Raw genomic sequence first — 25,321 nt, 5'->3', positions numbered from 1 at the left:
CTTATGATATAAAAATTTTATTTTTGATCTTATAAAGAATTTAAATTTTAAAATTTTCAAAACTAAATACAGAAATGCCATTACAAATAAATGATGAAATTTCTAGACCAGCGGTCAGCAACCTTTCTCACCTCATGGACCACTAAACTCACAATTTTGAATTCCATGGACCACTATCGTAAATGTAATATAAATATAAAATATTATAAAAGTTCAATTTTACTATATTAATATGAAACTGGCATGTTTAATTATAACAAATTAATGCAAGCCTAAAGAAAGTTCATTGCTGCTTGTTTGAAATGGATTCTTTAGTGCTTTTCCACGAAGGACGACAATCACTTCATATTTGGTTTTAGATTCGAATAAAAAACCCCAGTGAGTGAAAAAAGCAATTAAGCATTTTGCATTTCTTTCATAATCCTTTGCGTAACCTTCAGTTGATCAATGTCAAAATTTCTCCACGGACCACCCAAATTTTCTCACAGACCACTGGTTGCCAACCGTTGTTCTAGAATAATCACTAAGAATAATATCCAAATCTTATAAAAATTGTTTAAATTCTAAAAAGTAAGAACAACATAAATTTATTAATTTTTATTAACTTTTAGATATTAAATTGATTTCTATATAAATATTAATATAATATTTCATATCATTAATTTCATATGTAAAAATTCTTAGCAGTTATCAGCAAGAAATTTAATTTAGATGCTAAAATTAAATTCTGAAATTTCATTTTTATATTAGAAAATGCATATATCAATCATAGAATACCATAAATACAAAATTACTTAAAGATATTAAGACAATTAAAAATTAAAATTACTCTTCATCAGAAGCAACAGGTGTAGGAGGTGATGATCTGGCTTCATCCAAATTATGTGCATCACTAATTTGATTTTCTTGATCTGATTGTTCCATTTCATCTTCTGATTGTACACCACCTTCATCTGAATGACGAACTTCATCATCTGAATGATGCACTTCTTCATCAGATTGATGCACTTCTTCATCAGACCGATGTACTTCCTCGTCAGAACGATTCACTTCCTCATCAGAACGATGCACTTCTTCATCCGAACGATGTACTTCTTCATCTGAACATTGTGCTTCTTCATCCGAATGTTGCACTTCTTCGTCTGACGGAGAAGGACTTCTAGGAGTATCAATCTCTTCTCTATCAGATACTGCTTCTTGTTGTTCTTCATCACTTTGAGCAACATCATGATCTGGTTCACTGTTTACAGCATCTTCATCATCACTTTCTCCTAAAGATTAAATAATAGAACAAAAATAATTTATATTATAACAGTAATGTTTAAAAGCTTTCAATAACTTTCAATATATTAATTTCAATATATTTATTTTCTCAGCATTAAACTAGCAATATTTTTTCTCATACACAGTGTGCACGTTCTATTCAAAGCACAGGATACAGCATGAAATGTCATACACTAAAAATGTCTTATAAAATTTTTATTATACAAAATATTACAGAGGAATTGGTATTAAAACATTCACAGGAATATGCATAGCTTGCCAGTATGCAGGACCTCTTCAATATATGCATCATCTTATCTTAAAACCTTTTCAACATAGATCCTCATGTTTCTGTCAACTTTACATCACAAATCCTCTGTCAATCCCCAAAAAAGTCACAATGGCCAGCCTATACACCGTCAGTCTGCAGGGAGTAAACCATGTACTAAAATATACATGAAAACATTTGCAAGTCCTAATTACACTCTGTTTTCTTCAAACATCAACCCCCTCTTGTGCACCATGTTTCCAAACAGAAATCTGTGGTGCAACTTAGGTGCATCAAGCTGACAGATGATGTCATCTACTGAACCATGCATGAATCAAGGACATTTGTCACAAAATTTAAAAGTTTAGAACCCAAAAATAAAACTTTATCATCATGTATATTACCAAAATACAAAGTAGGTCTTTTCCAAGAAAGCTTGTAAATATTTTTTGAAAATTAAAATAACATTTGAGTTTTTTTAATTTTCAAAAAAATATATAAGATTATTTGAAATCTTATATAACTGATGAATAAAAAGATTTGATTTTATTTGTCAAATGTTAGTGTCATCCATTTTCATATGATCATTGCATGCGTATAGTATATTTTATATTGCAATTAGTGAAACATAGTAAATGATTAATTGATTAAACTAATTATGAAGAAGACTTAGTGAATAATATGCAAGTTTTTGAACAGTTTTGCCACTTTAAAGGAGAATGATCTTCAAGGAAAATTAAACAATGTTTTGGATATCATTGAATTGACTGAGAATGTGAGCTAATAGAAAATTATCAATCAGAGAAATTACTGATGAAATAAGTATCTTCAAATTCATGTCAATTGATTTTACAAAACTTTCAGACATTTAGCACACATCTCAGCAAAGTTTATTTGTCAACTTCTGATTTTGAGCAAGAGAACTGCCTATCATCATCAAAAAGGAAAGAAATCTAAGCTTGAAGCAAGACAAACTTTGTTGAAAAATAAGATGATTCTTGTGGTTATTTTCAATCAAGAAGTATCATGCATCACAAGTACTGTACAATTCATATAGACAAATAAACAATAGGCATTATTATTTACAAGTTTTTATTTACAAACAAATTTAACAAATGTGACAACATCCATATTCATCAGTCATTGTTTCACAAGACCTTTTTCCATTTGTCAAAAAAAAAAATCCTTTGATAGAGAAAAATAGACAGTACAGAAATTAAAAATGATTTTTATTACATTTATATATTTACAGTGAAAACTGCTTATGGCAACTACCTGCATTCGACAAGCACCTGTCAAAATAGGCAAAAATTTCTGGCATGGAATAGTTTATACATAGAGTCTTCATATAAGTTACTCATATTAAACAACCACCTGTGTAATGCAACCGCAGGCATCGATTTTTGGTCCAAAACAACACACAACAACTATAATAAGCGACCACTTCTGCAAATATATCTGGTCTAAACTCTTGTTCAACCCCAACTCGGGCATTTCTCCCACCCTTGAAATTAGGTGCAGGTGTTAATAAATTAGTCTAGCAATAAAGGAAATTCATTTCAGTTTGTTCAAAATTGTCCGAAAAACAAAAATGCAAAGTGCTGTCGTTAGAAGATCATGTTAAAGTTATCAGAAAAAGAGAAAATGGTTTATCACAACAACAATTAGTGGCAGGAAAACGAAATTTATTTTACTGTAGATCTACAGTATTTTCCTTAGGGGTATAAAATATTGTACATGATACAATTAATTGGCTGATCTCATTGTTTGATAAAATTTATTTTATTTATTTATTTTTACACTCATACACAGTACATGTGCAAAAAATAGTTTCTGTATCAACCTACCTTATTTCTACAATATTTAAAAAATAATAATATCCAAGTAATTTTCGCATGCAAAATACTCAGAAAACAATAAATGCATTAATGCAAAAATCAGTTTTACAGGCAACCTTCCTTTTTCAATGTAATGAAATCATATTATGAGAAAAAATAATAAAATTGTTTTATTATTAATTAATAATTTTTCTTGTTGTACTTAAGAAAATATTAAATATTAAAAAAATACAGTATTTTTAAAGTTAAAAGATTAAACTAACGAAAACCAAAACCAAAGTGATGGAGAGATACGACAAGCTTGTATATCGATGACGTAATACACGTAAATGAGGAGCGAATGAAAAGAACCAAGTTGAATTAATTAAGTCGAAAAAAAGAAAGTGTGCATTATAATCGAGAAAATGCGAGTATTGTACTAATCTTTATAATATTGGTATTAAATCTGTCTTATAAAATCACCACAACTCTTGTAAATCGAATTATCCGATAAGAATAAAATACAATACCAATATAGCTCTATCGTTGAAAAAATTTGCTTATTTTTGCTCATCTTGAGTTTTGCTTAGTAGAAATGGCTAAAAAGTGCACAAAATACGTACAAAAATACGATATTACAGCAGCACCACCTGTCTAAAAGACCACTTTTTGAAGGAACCGTGGTGATTGCCATAGACAGATTTTACTGTATTTACTTTTACATTTTTAATAGTTAAAACAGCACCCTAATGCAATGTTTATTCTGCTTATGCTTATCACCATCCCTGCCATCAATCTAGTTAATTTTAGATCTAATCTCATATATACCAATATAGAAGACAACACAATTCGACAATATTCAGTTAGAACTAAAATTTAGTGAATTCATTAGTTGTTATTTATAAATCAAATATACTCTTTGTTATCAATACATTTTATTAAAAAAAATCTTACGTTGTTCAGCTACACTATCTTCATCACAACTTTCAATTTCATATTTTTGTCTTTGTCCAGTTTCATTATCTGATGTGTCGTCATTTCTTCTTTTTGGACTCTCTGCATCACTTTCACGTTCACTACCTGAATTTACTTCGCTACCCTCTCCGGGAGAATTAGGTGATTCAATGGTATTATTTTCAATGTATGGTTGATCTTCATTATCATCACTTTGTATGTTAACAGATTTTACATCATCCTAAAAATCAAAATGGGAATTTTACAATAAATTTGGTAAATAAACTTAATAGCAATTGCTTATTTGCAATTATTAGATTATTGAAATATTAACATAAATATAACAAATATAAAGTATATTAAAATTATTCTTTTCTAAATATTTTTGCACACTAGGTTTCTAAATATTCTTCTTGTACCAATTTAGAATATTTAGACAATTAGATCAAACTGTTTACTCTCAGAAACTATCTTTTTCAGATTATGACTTATAATGCATCTCATTTGGACCATAGATGTTTGATAGAATTGAAAATTTTTTATTGTTTACAAACTGAGACATCAATCATATAAAGTATTAAATTTTCAAATGCACAGAATTGCAGAACTAAAGTAGTAATCACTAATTCACTCAAAACTGAAGAAAATGCTGTAGACTAACCTTATACTTCAATTAATATCTTTAAACCCAAAATGTTTCCAGCCTTTCTAAGGCCATCATAAGTGCATAATTTCCTCAAGGATAGCCTTAGAAAGACTGGAAAAGTTTGGAATGAAAAAATATTGCTAGTCAAAAGTCATTTTCATGAAACCCCTTCAGGACTCACCACAAAACAAAATTTGTTACTAGTCCTGAAGAGGTTTCATGAAAATGACTTTGAAGGATGTTTTGAGGATTGAAAAATATACTGGCATAAGCACACTGAAGTGGGAAGGAATTACTTTAAAGGGGACAAAATAAATTTTGATGAATAAATTCAAATCTTGCATTTTATTGAACCATTCCCAATATTTTTTGATCTTGAGTACATCTATGAAAACAAACCTGCAGTCACAAATAAAACTTAGAGATGTCTTCTTTGAAGAGTTCCAAAAGTGATAAAAGGCTGAGTAAGAAAGTTTAAGTGTACATATGTTTATGTAAATAAATATCTAAAACTAAAATTATATGAAAAAAATCATATTTGATATGATCACATTTTTTTTAACTATCATATATTGCTGACATATAAGTCAAATTTCTAAGCCTAAAAAAAAATTCTCCAAAACTAGAGGTCAACTTTTATGGCAGGCAATAGATGAACTTCCTGCCTGAGATAGGTAGAACTTCCTGCCTGCCTAATGCAGATTGTTATTAAATTTATTTTTTTTTTTACTGCATTAACACATAACATGCATTTTGAGTTAATTATAGTAGCATATCCAGTTTTTCTGCAGCCCTTTTGTTATATGTTTATTCATTACATAAATGAGTAGACATATAACAAAAGGAGGTTAAAATTAATAAAAAAAAGTAACAACAATGAAGAGATGATAAATTAAACTAGACAACTTCAAACAAAGCCCTCCATGTGCAACAATGACACTGTCTCTACAGTTGACCCAAAGCTGTCTATTGTTAATTGCAGTTCCTTTACAAATTGCTTTATAGATTTCAAGTATTTCCAGATATTTCAGATGAGGAGTCGTCAATGCACAATGTATAAGATGTGCCCTGTCATAAAAGGCATCAATGTCAGAGGCAAAGGCCACTAAGGTAGATGTAGTCAGGCAAAACTAATCAGAAAAAATGAGTTTTGATGTTCTTTGATCCCAGAATGCAAAAATCTATACATGGCACCACTATATAATACTCTTGAATAGGATTTACAAAGATATTTTTCAGTAATTCCCTAACTTTTTTCAGTTGTTCCATAAACTTATGCCCAACGTTCCCCAATGTCCCTAACCCATCTTCCTTGTGTGAGAAAATCTTGGAAATATTCTTAGAAAACTTTTCTATGAACCTCACACTCACTCCTTACTGTACACTGTTCTGAACATCTGGAAATCATTAAATGCAATGTTTCTTCTTACCCATTTTATCAGAGGAATGGGAAAGGTTTGTCAGTTACCCCAATCCTTATCTATGGTCACTATTCAGTCAGTAGACTACCCCCTGCTTCCCACTTGCTTCTTTTTGTCCCCCTAGACTTACTCACAGCCCACAGAGGGGCAGTAGCACCCACTGTGGAGATAACTGATATAGCACAATACTCCAACTTTTGAACTGTATATAAAAGAAGCCAGAATGTATTCTCCTTACTCAGGAATGGCAAAGATCCTGTGGATGAAACTACTCATTCAGGTATTTACTCAATACCTTTATATGACAACAAGAGAGATCACCCCCTTTGAATATATTAGTGGCACATGTATATCTCTGCATACTAGGATAAAAGATCATCAAAACTCAATCAGAAAATGCCCGACTACAACTACCTTATTAACTTTTTCCTCTGACCAGGACATCTTATACATCACTCACTGACACCTTTTCATCTGAAATATCTGGAAATACTCAAAATCCATAAAGCAATTTGTAAAGGAACCCACAATTAACAGTAGAGACATGGTGCCATTGTCACATGCATAGATGGCTTTATTTGACGTTGTCTAGTTTAATATATTCTCTCTCTGTTATTATTACACTTTTATTACGTTTAACCTCCATTTATATAACATACTTTTTATTTGTATTCATTTTGTATGTATTTTTATATTAAGTTATTTTATTTTAACCACTGTTTTGTATTTCAGTTCCAAAAGTAGTAAAAAAAATAATAATAATAAAATTTCTTGTACATAGAAGCCCAGGATTATTTTGACTAATTTCATTAATGAAAATTAAGACTATACAAACAAAGTTTGAGTCCTTTTTTTGCCTATTTTTATCCTTTTTATTCCAGTCCAGGAACCATAAAAATAGCTGGCAACTTGAAGTAAATCTTCTAAAAATAACAGACGAATACAATCAAAAAACTTGCACACAATTAAAAATTATCTCGACATCGACCCTTTTTTGTAGGCTACGACGTCTACAAACATTAAAAACTGTTAAAATTCTTCACGACAGCATTCATGTTATATAATCGCAATTTAAGTTGTACTGTACAATAAAATTTCTCATTAAAATAGGAACATTTCCCCTTTTCACAGTGAAACATAACAAATGCATAACAAAATATTTAATATGTTAAAACCATACATTAAACAGAAAATGTATGAAAATTTGAATTTGACAAATAAAAAGCAATTTAGGAATATCAAAGTATCATACATGAAAGAGAATTGTCCAAAATGTTAACACCCAAAAGTCAAGGGTTGCTTGTGCATTTATATATATATATATATATATATATATATTTTTAAATTCAGATACTGTATAATACAAATATCAATAGTTTGAATTAAATATATAAATTTTATTATTAAATAAAAATTACCTCTTGATCTGAATGATTACTTTGCATTTCATCATCACTCTCTGCATCCATAACTATTTGAATTCTAGAAAAAAAATAATCATCATAAATTACAAATATATATGATTATATATAAAATTTTATATAATGTTAAAAATACAGTACATTTCAGTTAATTGGGACACTGGTTAATCAGGGTCACTGTTTATTTGAGTCATATTTTGAAAGACAGAAACAAAAGAGATAAATATAAGGCAAATTTACTTTGCTTGTTTGCAACATCCCATAGCTTTATCAAAACACCTCATGCTCAGATATTATCGTAGACAACTGTGAGGGCATGGGCAGTGCAATCATGGACTGTTTCTAGTTATTGTCCATATGCAGAGACTCTCAGTCATCACTGAGATATAGCATGAAGTACATGCATTGATTGGACTAAGTAGCAATATAGTATAACAGTGGATAAAACTATCCACTGTTATACTATATTGCTACACAGCCTGCATATCAGTTTGAAGATTGAATTGATATATATGTATGTATTTTTATAGAAGCCTCTCAATATGTCAAGGAAAGATTTAACTTTAGCCAAAAGGTTCGTTTTGTGTGAATTTACGAGGGCTATTTTTTAAATAAGGTCCGTTTGTGGATGAGAGTGAGAATAATGTGCAATCATGGCAGTATGCATGTGCTTCTGCTCCGAGCAAGCTTGGCGCGCATTTTGACGCCATTTGCAGCCATATCATCTGTCTGTATGCTGAGCTGTAGAAGTTTAAAATGTTTAAGAAAATTGAGTCTCCTGCCAACTGTGAGATACGATCTGTTATTCGATTCTTGAGTGCAAGAAACTTGGCAGCAGTGAAAATTCACTGTCAGATTTGTGAAGTTTACAGTGATAATGCTATGAGTGACAGTAAAGTTCAAAAATGGGTAAGAATGTTCAAGGATGGGCAAGTTAATGTGCATGATGAGCCACGCCCTGGCCGACCTTCTCTGATTTCTGAAGATTTGGTTCGTGATGTGAATAACAAAATTTGAGAGGACCAACGATTTACGATTTCAACGTTATCAATTAAATTTCCACAGATTTCAAGAACGGTTTTGTATACCATTGTTTTGGAGAAATTGAATTATCGAAAATTGTGTTCTCGGTGGGTTCCAAGACTGCTTTCTGACGATCACAAAACAAAAAGATTAAACAGTGCTTTATCATTTTGACTCGATATGATCATCCACACAGTCCAGACCTTGCACCCAGTGATTTTCACTTGTTTCGATACTTAAAGGAGTTCCTTGGTGGTCAACGGTTCAACGATGAAGAAGAAGTGAAAACTGCAGTCATGGATTGGGCTTCTTCACAGACGGCAGATTTCTTTGAAGTCGGAATTCAAAAAATTGTTGAGCGGTATGACAAATGTTTAAACAAAATGGAAATTATGTAGAAAAGTATATAAAAGTATGTAGAATATGGAAAAAATATATTTTAATGATAATTACAGTATTTTTCTTATTAAAAAACGGACCTTATTTAAAAAATAGCCTTCGTATTTACATATATGTATTGTATGTATATGAATTCACATTGAATATAAATTTTATTTTCCAATAAAAGGTTTTCTGTAATCATTTACATACCTGTCTGAGAGCATAGCTATAAGCTAAAATTTGCAGTAATCAAAGAATTTTATCTGATTGCCTAATTTTCTGTCAATGAGTGTTAATATCTCTTAAATAGTACTTATAAAAATGTGAAGGAAATGTATAAACTGCTAATTTAAGCAACTTATTCAAAAATTTCATTTCTATATAATTTCTCAAAGAAATATTTTAATTTTTTTGTTTTTCTATTCTCTTAAATAAATTTTTAATAGACTTTCAAAATAGACTTTAAATTTCAAATCTATTAAATAAAACCAGATACAGTATAACACAGACTCATAAGCATATTTGAAAACCTCTCAAATAGGAACATATTATAGTTTTATGGTCAAAATTTTACCTCATTCTGGCATACAAGGTTTGTTCAAAAATAACCGAACTTTATTTTTTCATTTTTATTTTTCAAGCTACAGATTTTATTGGTGCTTGTCCCCTTCAATGTGCTCCCCTCCCCTATTAACACACTTATCCCAGCAGTGTTTCCACTTTGCAAAGCAGTCCTGGTAAGCTTGTTTCGGATTGTCCTTCAATGCTTGTGACGAAATTGTTTTAATGTCATCAACTGTGTCAAAACGGTGTCCTTTCAGCACTGCTTTTAATTTTGGAAACAAGTAAAAGTTTCAAGGAGCCAGGTCTGGTGAGTAGGGATGCTGGGCAGGAGTGAGCAGGCGTTTTGTCATGGTGAAGGAACCATGAGTTGTCTTACCACAATTCTGCTCTTTTTTTGCAAATTTTTTCATGCAATTGTTTCAAAAGACCTGTGTAGTACTGATGGTTGATTGTTGTTTGACCTGGAGGCAAAAATTCATAATGCACAACTCTGATTTTCTGGACGTGAGTCATCAGTTGAGGTCGAAAGTTTTCCTGGTTGAGCGTTATCTTCAACTAATTGACGGCCACTTTTGAATTGAGTAAACCATTCATAACACTGTATGACCTAGAGCATCACCTCCATAAGCTTAATTCAAAAGTTGAGATGTTTCTATAAAATTTTTCTCCAGTTTCATGCAAAACTTTACATTGCATCGTTGCTCCTGTAAATTGCACATTGCAAAAATTACCAGGAATACTGAAACACCTTTCACTCAAAAAACAAACAGAGATATCAACAATCTGAAAAAGCAGCTTACTCGGTAGGTTATCACAAACATAGCATTGTCAACTTCACGACACTAGGACACTCCATTTTTGCTCAATTCAAAAAGTTTGGTTATTTTTTAAACAGACCTCGTAACCTAGTCACTCTACTGTGTGTTTTATAAAAGAATCGTTGATTGATAGACAAAATGTGTGTTTTATAAAAGTTTAATGCCAACATCATGTTGACATTAAACTTTTATAAAACACACATCTGCCTATCAATCAATGATTCTAAGAGCCGCCGCAAACTACAGGAAGCGAGAGCTAACGTACGCTCGGTCGCGCTCCCAAGCCCGCCTTTTTTTCCCATGATGCTACGAGCCATTTTTGCTAGGGAAGCTACTCGAGCATGAAGCAGCCGCAAACTACACAATGTTTGCTCTTGTAACGTAGTCCACATGACGTGGATTGGCTATAGAACAAAGATTTTATTATAACCTATACTCGTAATGTCAGTTTTCGTTCCGAACTTTGAAACAGCATGGAAAAAATATGCCTACTAGTTAAGCCTAACTAGGCTTAAGCTTATTTATAAATAACTATTTACTATTTTAATATACAACGTTTATATCATTTTCTTTTCAATACTGAATGTATTAATCATGTAATTTACGTACATCGATAAAATTCTATTATTTCTTTTTCGACATGTGGCATGTTTATGTAGTCATCCATTTTCCCCTGCTCTCTCTTGCTAGCATGACTGCTCTCGTTGTTGAATTGTGAACAGCGAGAGTACTCTCGTATCGCTGCTCTAGCAAAGAAAAAACTACGTGAGCAAGAAGAGAGGGGCGGAGCCTTTGACGTCATCGGTTGTGCTAGGGCATGTTTGCTAGCATTTTGCTCTGGCAAAGTGCTAGTTTGCGGCGGCTCTAAATGAGATATAATAAAATTAAATAAATAAATAAATATATTGATTATGTTATTCAGTAATATAAAAGCAATTAATATAAAATGAGAGAAGCAAATACACAAGTTATCAGACATTTTTGTTCAATGACAACGAAAGAAAAGTTAGTTGACAAAAAATAAATAGAAAAACAAGTAAAATAGATTAAAGTAAATAAATGTTTTTTTTAATTATTAGAATTCTATATGTAATTAATTAATTACATATAGGCCTAGTATTTATAATGTAAAGATAAAGTTCAATAAATTGTACAGTCACACCAGGAAGGATATCATTACCTACAGTGAAGACAATATAAATGATACAAAAAAAATGGAAATTGGAATCTTGAAGTCATCTAATTGAAACAGGTGGAAATTGAAATTTGATTCTCCTTTCACTCATAATTAGACTATTTTATTTTCATAAATATTGGTTGGCATCATTGTACCAATATTTTCTCATATAAATGGGGATAAATGGGGAAGAGATATAAAAGAAAACAGCTTTTTGTATTAAATTCACATCTATCAAGTACTATTAAATTTTAGTTACACTGTATACATATTATAACTGTACTTAATTTAATTAATATATATTGATTAAATTATGTGCAGTTTTAATATATCATATAAATTTCAAAAATTAATCTAATGTCTGAAAAGTCAAATATCTATAAACTTATATTTTGTATTTTCATTATTTATCATAAATCATCTATATTTTCCTCCTGGAATCCATGTTTAATATAGATCATACATAAAATTAAATAATAAAAGTAATGATAAACATTGCATACAAATTATGTATAAAAATAAAATGCATGTTTTACAAGACAATCAGACAAAAAAGTTAAATAAGTAGCAGCAAAGTTTCAAATGTTATCTCTTAAGTCCATATCCATTATAAGCAAATGTTCGAGATTTAAGTATAATACATAGCAGACAGTAATGTGCGTGGCTGATTCATTTCATTGGGCTGCAATTTGAAAAAACTGTAGACCTATAAATTCCCACTGTCGCTGTCTGTCTGTCTTTCCTTAATCTTGAGAATGGAGTTAGATAGATGAAAAAAAAGCTCAGATATGGAAACCTTAGGGGCAGGAGGTTCAATTAACTAGGATAGATGTACCAGTTTTGGCCAGTGTACAAGTTCTGGTCAGAAAACAAATTTAACTTAAAAATATAATCATCACATATTCAAATCTGTCCAATGAAACAAACTTTTATTGTTAACTGTTCACACAGTTAACAATAAAAGTTTCTTTCATTTGTGATTATATTTTTAAGTTAAATTTGTTTTCTGGCCAGAACTGGTACTACACTGGCCAAAACTGGTACATCTACCCTATATGTAAACTTCTGACACAAATTGGAAGTTACATTATTTCAATTCAAAAATTTTCTCCCTAAAGGTGTTAGACAGATGACCAGCACAACTCTATTGTTAAAGTATGATGTTCAGGGACAAGCAACTACTAATTTGAGGTGGAGAGCATATATTTTAAATTAAATAAATTAAAAATTGCATTTCAGCATTTTTATTCTTTATTAAGTAACATTAAGTAACTATTTTTTCACTAATATTGAAAATTATTTTTATTAAAATCAATCAAACTTTTTATAACAGTGCTGGAAAATTTTTTACACTGAATAATAGAATCTATCATTACATGTATAGAATGTCTTCTTCAGACAAAACAAAAACAAATTTTAGAATTTTGATATAAATTTTAATACTGACGTTAATTTGTACTAATTGGAACGCACGTGTTAAATTTAAATGGTGTGCTATTAAACTTAAATTTAATTAACGGTCAAACTATAATTGAAAATTATTGGCAGCATGACTCCTCAAAATTTTATTAACACTAAAAAACATCATAAACACGACAACTCTAGATGACACAACTGGACAGTTCTTTAAGTAAAAGGAAATTAGCCAGAATTTCCTTGATAGTAGTATTGCAATATTAACTTTATCTGAAATAAGATTACAAATTTACTTTGTAGTATGCAATAAAGAATTTTCGGGTTTCATTCAAAAGATTTATTCTGGATTTTCCAACCATTTTCCATTCTTAAGCTTGATGTTTATTAATTAATGAATGAACCATGCTCACAATGTAAATCATTAATTTTTCTAAACTAAAATAAACTTTAGAAGGTATTTAGAAGAATCAGAATCAGGAGTTTTTAATAGAATTGGAATCAAAATCAGAATCGGGAGAAATTTTGGTGTCATCCCATCACTAGTTTTCAGATTCAATGATTGCTTACAGAGACAGGTTAAATTTCCTTATCATTTTGCATAGGGAGTTGATAAGAAACTTTTTGCAACATTGAAAGTTTGCAATAATTCTGTGTCAGGTTTATTGATGAGCCATTTGTATATGTAGTTTACAAATATGTGGCCCTGATAAAGATCTCTGATGTAAATTTTCTGTAATTTGTAAGTGTCCACTGATCATTTTGTAGTAACTTTTATATGTGACTCCAAAGTTGTCTCATTTCTTCCTTTCTTAATCAGAATTTTGCAACATCTCAGATAATTAGCATGTCCCACAAGTCACTGCCAACATCAGCAGTCAATGTCATAGAGAGCATATGAGAGATTGTATGAAGGAGATTCTTTTGGTACGTTTGTAAAGTCAAATGAGTTAAAGGCTTTACTAATGAGTTGATCATAAAGTTTGAATTCCATTTGGTGCAGAGGCTTGATGATGGTGATGTTTCAAACAAAACTCTAACAAAATTCATGATGGAAGGATTTAGTTTACTTCGTGAAGAAAATGGCGCCCGATGATATTGATGTATCTAAATCTGCTCTACTGTTTAAATTGTTGATTAAAAAGATGAAATGATAGAAATAACTGACCATTTCAAGCAATCTAAAAAAAAATTTTTGAATAAGACTGCACTAGCAACATTCATAACTGATTTTAGAAACAGCTATTTTGTTGTAAACGAATTGGTCGTATTATCTAACAAAAGTGAGAATAACAATGACATCATTATCAATTAATTTGTTCAACTTTATGAACATATCCATTGTTGTGTTCCTGTTTATTCATGGGCAATAGTCAATGAGATAATTAGCAGTACCAAACCTGAAGAACATTATCTTTGCACATTGAGCAATGAATGTTTATATTGTGAAGCATTCATTTCTCTCCAGAAACTGTAGCACAGTATTGCCATAATGGTAAATTGTCATTGCCACCTTATTCTCTTGTGCTCATGCCTTCCCTCTCCTGTCTTTGCTTATAAACAACTTTGCTATGAATCACTGATGGTTGTTTGATGGCTTAAGGATATTCATTGAGAGCCAAAGTAGCCAGATCTTGGGTTCTATTGGTTTTACCACCTTGAACATATTATACAAAAAACTTTTGTAATCCATTTTTGTAGTTGGTGTTGAGAGTTAAATATACAGATATTTTACATAATCCACACTACAAGTAACTTTTGATAGATTTAAATTTGTTTTTAATTCTAAATTTACTTTTTGTTTGAATGCGGGATTGCAAGTCATCTACTAGTACTCTATACCAGTGTTCTGCAACCAGTGTGCTAGCACAAAGCGAAAGGTGTGACATGAACTTTTACATATTCTATTAATTTCAAATTTTATTTATATATTTTTATCACAGTTGCTGTGTTTCTTATGCTTGTATTTCATTCTCTGCCACAGCACTGATGAAATAAGATGATGCTTGTTTATTCTTTATTACAAGCCATGCATTTTTAAGTATTCTAAGAAATTAAATGTGAAATAAATTTTCTCACAGGTGTTGATGACTGTTTATTAATATTAATAATAATAATAGGTTAGTGGCATTACATAATTCTATTAACAGGATCATATCATATGTTTTTGAGGAGAATAACATTTTGGTGTGCCATGTTGAGTCATGTCGAGTCATGGGTATGCCGCAAGTAGAAAAAGGTTGCGGAACACTGCTCTATACTATACAGAAGCTGTGAGAATCAAACAAGTAAAAGAAAAACAACCCAAGGATGACCTTATCAGAAGCTAATATACATGGGGAGACCCAAAAATAATGGGAAAAAATTCAGAAAAAAATTGTGTACAGCTTTAGATTTTAATTTCCTTCAAAATACTCTCTATTAGCCTCAATACACTTGTCCAAACATTTTTTCCAAAACACCTAGAAAATTCCTGTTTCAAAATGCCTCTTAGCACCTCCATCATTATTGTTTTCACCTCCTCTACCGTCTGAAATCACTTCCCTAGTGTTTGAATTCCCCCTTCATTCTGGTAACAAAAGGACATTGCAAAGTGCAAGATCAGGCAAATAGGGGTTGGGAGGGGGTTGGGATCATGCTGTTTTTTGGCAAAAACTGCTGCATGGAGAGTGCTGTGTGAGTGGAAACGTTGTCATGATGGAAAATCAATCTCCCATTTGCCAAAAGTCCCTTCTTTTTCTTCTCACAGCATCAGAGTCTTTTGAGGAGTTCCAGATAACAACATTGATTGACTGTCTGGTCTGGATAGACAAATTCAAAATGAACAATTCCTTTCACATCAAAAAACAATTAACATGGTTTTCACATTCAACTTCACTTGTCTTGCTTTTTTGGGATGAGAAGATCCTGATATTTTCCACTGGCTGGATTGATGTTTGGTTTCCGGATCATAACCATAACCCTATGATTCATTACCAATTATCACTTTAGAAAACAAGTCTGGATCATTTTCCAAGTGTTCTTTCAAAGCCTGACAAGCTGACAAATGATTGCCTTTCTGATCAGCAGTCAACAAGCGCAGAACAAACTTCACAGAAAATCTAATACCAAGTTCTTGTGACAAAATGCATTGAATTGAACTCCATGAAATCCCAGATAAATCAATGAGTTCATCAATGGTTTGACAGTAATCTTCATTAATGAGAACACAAATTTTCTCAACATTTTTGTCAGTTTGAATGTTGGATGAACACCCAGACCTGGGTTGATCTTCAAGAAACATTTCTCCTTTTTGAAAGTGGGAAAACCATTCGTAAACCCTTGTCTTACTCATGGCATCTTGTTTTTAAGCACATTGAATCATTTCAACTGTTTCCAATCCACTTTTCTCTAACAGGAAACAAAATTCACAGCAGTGCATTGCTGCAGTAAAATCTGACATCACATTTTCAAAAAAAACGAAAAACAGCTCTCACAAAAAAATTGCTACGAGCCAACAAGTCTTGACATGCCAATGCTGCTTTGCCTATTGATTCCAAAGAATTCTGGCTATTGATATCTAGCAGCAGATAAGCACACTACAAACCTCTCACCCTCCACAAAATTATTCCTGTTATTTTTGGTCTCAACACATAGGCTATGTCAACTTTCTGACCTGAGATAGTGTCAACTTATGCTTTCTCAGAGTTGGTAGTGACACTTTTCCCACAACTCTAGGTCACCTAAGGTATTTGCTGTTTTGAATATTATAAGGAACAGCCAATTTCAGTGAGTCATCGCCCATTTTTTCAACTGTTCTGATCACTGTGCTTATGTGCCTCTTTTGGATTAGTGCTCTTTTGTGCCTTCAGATTCCTCGTCATCCCTCTACTTGCTGCTTCTCTCCCGAACTGCTAACAAATGTAAAGAACTATCCTCAAAGGGGGTTCTAGTTCCAACTTGTAAGGTACCAAAAATTTGTAATCTCTCTCTCTCTCTGCAAATATCCAAATGTAACATGTACCAACTTTCATGCCACCTAATAAACATTTAAGTGTAGTAAATTGTATTGAGTGAATCAATTCCAACTGAATCTCGTCCTTTCCTACTCCATCCTCTTACCTTTAGTCTCACATACAAGACCAGCTAATTTGGGCAAGGGGTATCATTAAAGCAAAAAGTCCATTATATAATAAAGCAGATTTTCCAAATGCATGTGTTAAAAAACTGACATATTAGATAATTTATCTGTTTTTTCTTATGTAGATATGTTTGTATAATTAAAATTATGTATGTATGAGAAGTTTGTTTATGTGAAGACCATAGTTCTGAGACTATAAGAAACAAGTATAATCTAAATCAAAATAAATAAACAAACATTTCATGGAAATATACATTATGAGCAGTGACTCTTGGATGTAAAAAAAGTAAGAATAACCTGTTAATTTTTGTGGACTCTGTATGACATATGAATGGAAATTTTGTCCATTAAATTGAGGTTTTATAGTACTTACAAGATTTTAGATCATTACATTTAAAGCACAAAAAAATTCTTTATTATAATGATTACAAGTTTCTCAGCATGTTAAAACATCCTTACATCAGCACATGACATTTTGGCTCATTTTGATGCTTCAGTTGATCATAGATAAATTCTAGTTGAACTAAAACTAACTTTAGTAGAGTTCATGATATTAGTTAGAAATGAAACATTATTATCAACTTTAAAACTAAATCTATAATTACTTAATAAGAGAGTATATTCATTTCTTGTGATTTGTACAGGATTATAAATAAAACTATACTACTACTTTAGACCAATGGCATAACTATTAGAATGAGGATAACTAGATTAACTTGTAAATAATTGCATATATAGGAAAAAAATTCAATAATGATTGATTAGATAAGTTATAAAATTTTACTGAATATGTAAACTTTATTCATAACTGACTGAATTGCACACCTCTTCATAAAACATTATTCTAACATGTTTTATAACATCATAATTTTCAAATCCCTCGTGTCACCTATTGTCATATGTTTAGTCCCTCCATCTAAAAAGTGTAACAGAACAGACATTAATAAGATTTGCTCTCAGACAAAATTAAAACACCTATAAATTTCAATCTAGAAATTTTGGTGTATGTAACTGGCACTTTTAACATGCATAATGCATATTTCAGGCATTTTAAACATATAACAATGCATATCTCTGGCATTTTTAGGTGCAGATGTATGCACATATATTGCAATTTTAAACATATATAAATCCATCCCTTACTTATATATGTAAAAGATTATAAGTATAATCTACGTTAAACGTATCTACTAACTTAAGGTAGTTATTTATATTAGGACTTATCATACCATCACTGTTGTGATACATCCTAATATAAATAACTACCTTAAGTTAGTAGATATGTTTATAATAAAAGAAATGAAGTGGCAAAATATCTCGAACGTCAATATCTCCAGAATATACAAATAATTCTTTTGGGATTTTTGTTCGTTAAGTCCATTTCATATATAAATAACAGAATGAAATGTATATACAATAGGTTCTTCCACAAATACTTGGGATAGTTGAAGTGTATTTACACATGTCAAAATGTATATTTTTATTAAAATTTCTATACATTTAATATAAACCCCATTGTAATTATAGAAATTAATTAAAAGTAATATTGAAAATGGAATGATTTAATTAATTAATTTTGCCCTCAAATTAGCCTCTTTAATTTTTAATTATTTGTCAATCTTTTAAGTTATTAAATGACTCATTATAAATTTAGCCCTTCTTATATTTAAATATTTTCGGTAATTTACAATTTCTCTTTTAATAGACATTTACTAAAACTTTAATCTAATTTTATCCGATGATAATAGACACTCACCTTTATAATCCCTATTTTGAAAGAAATGTCAAGATATTCTGAATATCAGATAAAAAACAAGCGCACAATTCACAGTACTTAAAACTTCAATAAAATGACAACAACAACTAACTCAGATTAACCGAAATACACCAAAATATTTTAATATTAACAGCATTACGTTACACGCGTTCCGCCATCTTTGAAAAGAAGAGACGTCATTTCTGGTTCCGGTTTTTTTTTTCCTATTAACTTTTATTTCTTTTTTGTAACGTTTTGTCAAATATTTTTAATACGAAAATATATCGTGCGTTAATAATATAAATTATTTTAGCGTGATTCGGTTTAATAAATTTAGATTTGTAGGAACTTTTCATAAAAGATGGCGGTGATTTATAATAGGATACATTTGTCACTAGGAGCGCTGTCAGGTCCACGGAACTAGAGTCCTAGATATCGGAGTATCGACACACGAGCCATCGCCGCCATGTTCAGTCGACTGTCCTCACGTGGTCTATGGTTTACATTAAGAAATGACGATTTTTTTAGTTTAATAAAGCATTTTTACGAATAAAATGCTTTATTAAATTAAAAAAATCGTCATTTCTTAATGTAAACCCATAGACCACGTGAGAACAGTCGACAGAACATGGCGGCGATGGCTCGTGTGTCGCTACTCCGATATCTAGCCCCTTTTTTCCTGTTTTAATTTTTTAATTATTAATTTTAATGTAATTAAACATAAAAACGAAAGAAATGTGTTAATTTTGAAGAAAAGGCTTCAAAGTACAATTTCCTTTGTCTCGCCTTTCGCGAAATCTGACACCGATGAGTCATTGTGTTTACAGCTGGATGACCTTGAGAACAGCTGGGATGCACATACTTTTGGAATCAAACTGATCCAAGATCACTTCGATCGTTCAAATTGTGTATACAAAGGAACTACTGCGATCCGATCAATCTCTATTTGCGTATACAAACGCCATCTAGGATCAACTGGATCGCGATCAAACTAATCCGAGCAGAGGGTAGGATCGTTTGGATCGGATAAGAGATTAAAGATGGCGGCTTCCATGGTTGAAGTTAAGCTTACAGTAAATAACGAAGAAACACGTTTAATTGTTGACAAGGAAACTTATTTAAAACTTATAAATGACAAGTAAAAACATCATTATTAAAATGTCCGATAAACTGAGATGAAAAAATAAGTATTTAGAAACAATTTTGCTAGATTGTACAGCAAGAATGTATGGCGTGCACTTTCACGTTTTCTGCAAGTTTTATTTTTAATTTTGTAAAATTTTTATTTAAATTTTATTTTGTGGAAAACAATTTTATTCACAGAGTAATACGATTTAAAAATTCGTACGAATGAGCACAAACAATTTTGTCAAATAAACGATAATTCATAACAGCGTATGTCGTTTAGTACCAACTACTGTTTTAATATCGAGGGATAAAATGGATTATTTTAATTTAATTAATTGATCCTTGTTAGTTAACATATACAGAGTTTCAAAGATATTATACGTATAATATTTTTAAAAATCAGTATATGTTAACTAACAAGCAGAGACTATTATTAACTAACAAATGTTTGTCGCCATCTTCGATCCTACTTGTATATTTTCTGCTATGACAGAAGCTATCTGTATCACGTGACAAGGGCTGATCCGATTTTACAGATCGATCCATACAAAACTAAAAGTATATGCACCCCTGGTGTCGTCTTTCGTGAGACATTCTCATGAAAGTCTCAGGAGGAGAAGGGTAAAAAGTAGGGTGAATACTAGATGGCGGTATATTTCTAAATATTTTTTTAAAATTACGATTTTAATTGAAATTTCCGACCCCCCCGACTTAATTAAACGTATATATAAAATCTATTAATTAAAAAAACTAAAAAACTATTGGATGTTGTTTTTGACATCAGATAATAGCTTTAAATAACTTTACCGAAGTAAAATCGGTGCACTAGAACTTTAGAACGATGAATGAAATTCCATAAAAAAATCACATAAAAAACAATTAAGCGTTAATCGCGCGTCATTAAAGGTTAATTAAAATCGCAATAAAATTTTTTCGCGCAGGTAAAATTTTTTTAAAACAATTTGAGGACTTAAAAAACATTCGAAACTTTCAAAAAAAAATTATTTTTTTCCCCAGGGCTCAAACGCTCGTTTTGTTTGTAACGCTATGGAACGTTCTCGAACTGAGTTCGAGCGCGGGTAGTAGTAGGTATTCCAGTTTCCGTTAGTGACCGTTGACTCCTCAACGAACTCAACGGATCATTTCCTATTATTAACTTTAAAGCTTTTTTTAATGTACATAGAAGTGAGAAAATACTTACGTTAAGCTTTCAAGTCAATCAAAAAACCTTAAGAAATGAAATAGAAACGCTTCCCTAACTTACAACTTTAAACAATGAGCTTAGTATAGGCGCGTACCCTAGTAAAGCCACTTCAATACAAGTGGATAAGTAACCAATGACATTGTCCGTTTTAAATGAAATGGACGCCATTGGTTTGCTTATCCAACTGTATTAATTTTACTAGAGGTGCAGTACGTTCGTAAAGTCGAACGAGTTAAACGAGAATGACGTCATCATTATTCTTCCTTTTGTTAGACATTTGGACGGATTCGTTTACAACAAAATGACTGTTCCTAAAATCGAAGATATGAATGTTGTTAGTGCATAGTTTTCTTAGGTTGCTACAGGTGGACAGTTATTTCTATCATTTCACCTTTTAATCCACAATTTAAACACTCGAGTAGATTTAGAAACATCGATATCGTCGTTTTCTTCACGAATAAACTAACTTTTTCCTTCTTGAATTTTGTTTGAAACGTCGTTACCATCCAGCTTGAGCACTGAATGGAATTTGTACTTTACGACCGACTTGTTAGTAACGCGTTTAACTCGTTCGACTTTACGAACGAACTCTAAGTCACGCTCAAAATGGCGATTTCCGTCGGCGTGAGCGTATACTGGCTTCACTTGATTCTCAGAGACTGGGTCTCCAGGTGTTATAGCTGTATGCTAAGGTCTACCTGTTAGATCCGTTGATTTAATGTATGCTTTTATATAAATTTTGTACCATTCTTTAGAATTTATTATTATAAAACTGAATAAAAAACGTAAATATGTATAGACCCGAGTACAAGTTACTCGCGCGCCACCCAGTGGCAAATATTTACATAATAGTTCGCTAAACAATGGATTTACGTTGTTTTCATAAGCAGGAAAAGAAGCGAAGATCCATCCTAAATATGTTCTAAACACGGAGAAAATTATCGACATGAACAGTCAATGAAGAGATAAAAGCGCTTAATGAACAGAAGGCATGTTTCATTTGAGGAAGGAAAAGAAACTTTGATTGAGCAACTGAAAAAAAAATTTTAGACCCTAAAGAAAAATCAAAACGTGACTTTGGAATTCAAAAGGAGGCTACAAACGAGACAAAGTTTTTTATTTGTATGACTGTTAAAATGTTTCTGAAATTCAAGTTTTTCACGTTGAAATGATTTTAAAAGAATGAGGAGATAACTATAGGACATAGGTCATGTCACTTTAGTCGTATAGCAAGTTTTCATGATGATAATCAGTCTTTGAAAGATCTAACAACAGTAGGATTTATACTTTTAGGCATGTTTCCAAATAGTCCTGTTAGAGTTTGAATTGTTTTGCCAAATGCGTATTTAATTTTTTTTTAATACAGTTGGGTTGTGCTATTTAGCATTACATGCACTGTTTGGAATTCGTAGAATTACTGTTAAAACATATTTTTTACATATTACAGAAATTATCTTTATTGTGACACTAGGTTGGATTATTTAGCCAACAAAATTACCTATTAACGCTACATTAATCGTTCAAAGAAAATTATCCTCAGACAATAGTAATCATTGACTGTACAGAAATTAAAACTGAGAAGCTATCATCAGTTCAACATAAAATTCAGTTTTATTCCTGCTATAAATTCGCTTATGCTATAAAATATTTAATTAGAATTGCTTAATCAAAACATAACTTTTCTTTCTAATGTTTTTTAAACTTTTTCCGCCCTATGGGCACTATGAGGGCATCTTTAGCAAGCCCATTATGGGATGGCCGGGTGGTGAGGGAGAGGGCCGGTCATATCCGGATGGATTATGTCTGGCCTTCCAGAGCGGTAGGCTACTACCTTAACTGCTCAGCCATCCGGCCGTCCCACGGATTTGTGTATAATGTATGTTATTTTCTTTTAAATAAAGTTTAGAATTTTTAAACTAAATATTTTACAAATACTTCATTTTCTTAATTAAAACCAAGTTTTTAAAAAAAGTTTTTTACATCTGTAAAAGCATTTAATTTTAAGTAAGTTTATTTTATCACATTTTTTTGCTTATACCATCAGGGCTTGCACATATCCAGTGAGCTTCATTACAAATGATAACTTCTGCATCAATTATTCACCTGCCTTGATCTCATCCCCGGAGAAGGGCTGGATAGCCGAGCGGTTTAAAGGTTAATTAAAATCGCGATAAAATTTTTTCGCGCGGGTAAAAATTTTTTAAAAAATTTGGAGACAAAACATCCGAAAAGTAAAAAAAAAATTTTTTTTAGGGGCCCAAAGTACCGATTGTTTGTAACGCTATGTAACTTGCCCGAGATAACACGGGTTAAGGTCTTAAGATTAAGGTAGCAGCCTATACTCTGAATGACACTGTCCGGGAATAAAGACTATCTGATAAAGGTAATAATTTTGACCTTAGATAATAAATGAATCCACTTCTCCTTTTCTCTGTCTTTGTGTTTTGTAGGAACATTTGGGAGGGAGAAGTATCTCCCTCCCCAACTTTACCACGAAGAGGACCAAGTGGCCATTTATCGTACAAGTGAATATTTTCCGAAATCTCCAATGGTAAGAACTCTTTCGTTTCATTTTTTAACACATTTTATTCTCGTATCGTAATTTACTGTTTTTGTTTTTAGACATGCTGAAGATGTTCTTCGATCACACACGCACGCACGGACGTAACACCACTGTACACGAAGATATACACCGTTTAACCTTTACTCGAATTGCCGCACTCACACACTTACACGTCAAGCGCCTCGTTCTGTGTAATTCGACACAATGAAACAACCCGAACACTCGCTCCCCACAAATCCAACCCCTGGGTCCTCGTCCCGGGAAGTGGAAACGCCAATTTTAAGATTAAAACACTTTAAATTGGCGGCCGAAGGGACTCTGGTATCACACATCTTGCATGGATTAAATAGAATTTCAGACATTAGCATCAACAATCGTTTTGTGATGAATTTTTCTGTTAAATTTAGTGTGGTAAGAAATTATCTGCGCACAAATCTCGCTCGTATTTTAGTATTGCTAACTCTTACCTAAGATCATTAAAGATCTTCGTGTTTATCGTGTACAGTGACATCTGCTTAGGCGGCCACCTGCATTCGACGGGCACCTGTCAAAACGGGCAAAAATTTCTGGCACGGAATAGTTTATACATAATCTTCATATAAGTTACCAGAATTAAATGACCACCTGTGTAACGCAACCGCAGGCATAGATTTTTTGGTCCGAAACAGCATACAACAATTATATTCGTGGAAGTGGTCGCTTATTACATCTGGTATAAACTCTTGTTCGAACCCACCTCGGGCACTTCTCCCACCCTTGAAATTGGGTGCAGGTGTTAATGAATTCGTCTAGCAACAAAGGAAATTCATTTGTTTGTTCGAAATTGTCCGAAAATGAAAGAAATGCAAAGTGCTGTCGTTAGAAGATCATGTTAAAGTTATCAGAGAAAGAGAAAATGGTTTATCACAATGGCAATTAGTGGCGAACTGTGGGAAAACGAAATTTATTTTACCGTAGACCTATAGTATTTTCCTTAGGGGTATAAAATATTGTACACGATACAATTAATCGGCTGATCTCATTGTTTGATAAAATTTATTTTATTTATTTATTTTTACGCTCATACACAGTACATGTGTGATAAATAGTTTCTGTATCAACCTACCTTATTTCTACGATATTTAAAAAAAAATATCCAAGTAATTTTCGCACATAAAATATTCAAAAAACAATAAACCCATTAACGCAAAAATCAGTTTTACAGGCAAATTTCTTTTTTGATTGAGGTATTGTCCAATGACAATCGCAGAATGCAATGAAATCGTATTATGAGAAAAATAATAAAATCGTTTTATTATTAATTAATAATTTTTCTTATTGTACTTAAGAAAATTTTAAATATTAAAAAATTACAATATTTTTAAAGTTAAAATAAGATTAACGA

The 25,321-nt window shown here is 31.6% G+C and overlaps 1 protein-coding gene and 1 long non-coding RNA gene across 2 annotated transcripts in view; one reads left to right on the top strand and one right to left on the bottom strand.

The window, feature by feature from the left end:
* The window catches only part of LOC136983274 (protein IWS1 homolog), a 36,730-nt gene extending 17,479 nt beyond the window's left edge, over positions 1-19,251 (bottom strand). Inside the window, exons 1-4 of the mRNA XM_067279983.1 lie at positions 19,043-19,251; positions 7,788-7,851; positions 4,303-4,543; positions 830-1,271 (exon numbers count right to left, since the gene is read on the bottom strand). Of these exons, the coding sequence (XP_067136084.1) occupies positions 830-1,271; positions 4,303-4,543; positions 7,788-7,838 (734 nt within the window). The 5' untranslated portion in view covers positions 7,839-7,851; positions 19,043-19,251. The remainder of the gene's footprint in view (positions 1-829; positions 1,272-4,302; positions 4,544-7,787; positions 7,852-19,042) is intronic.
* A 4,491-nt stretch (positions 19,252-23,742) lies between these two features.
* Positions 23,743-25,321, top strand: part of LOC136983275 (uncharacterized) — a 168,946-nt gene continuing 167,367 nt past the window's right edge. Inside the window, exon 1 of the long non-coding RNA XR_010882007.1 lies at positions 23,743-23,925. This is a non-coding gene — a long non-coding RNA (uncharacterized lncRNA). The remainder of the gene's footprint in view (positions 23,926-25,321) is intronic.

This window comes from Centruroides vittatus, unplaced genomic scaffold (genome assembly GCF_030686945.1).
Source record: "Centruroides vittatus isolate TY-2023 unplaced genomic scaffold, ASM3068694v2 contig_879, whole genome shotgun sequence".
In the NCBI taxonomy this organism is placed as follows: Eukaryota; Metazoa; Arthropoda; class Arachnida; order Scorpiones; family Buthidae; genus Centruroides; species Centruroides vittatus.
This window is presented reverse-complemented; position numbering and strand designations above follow the sequence as displayed.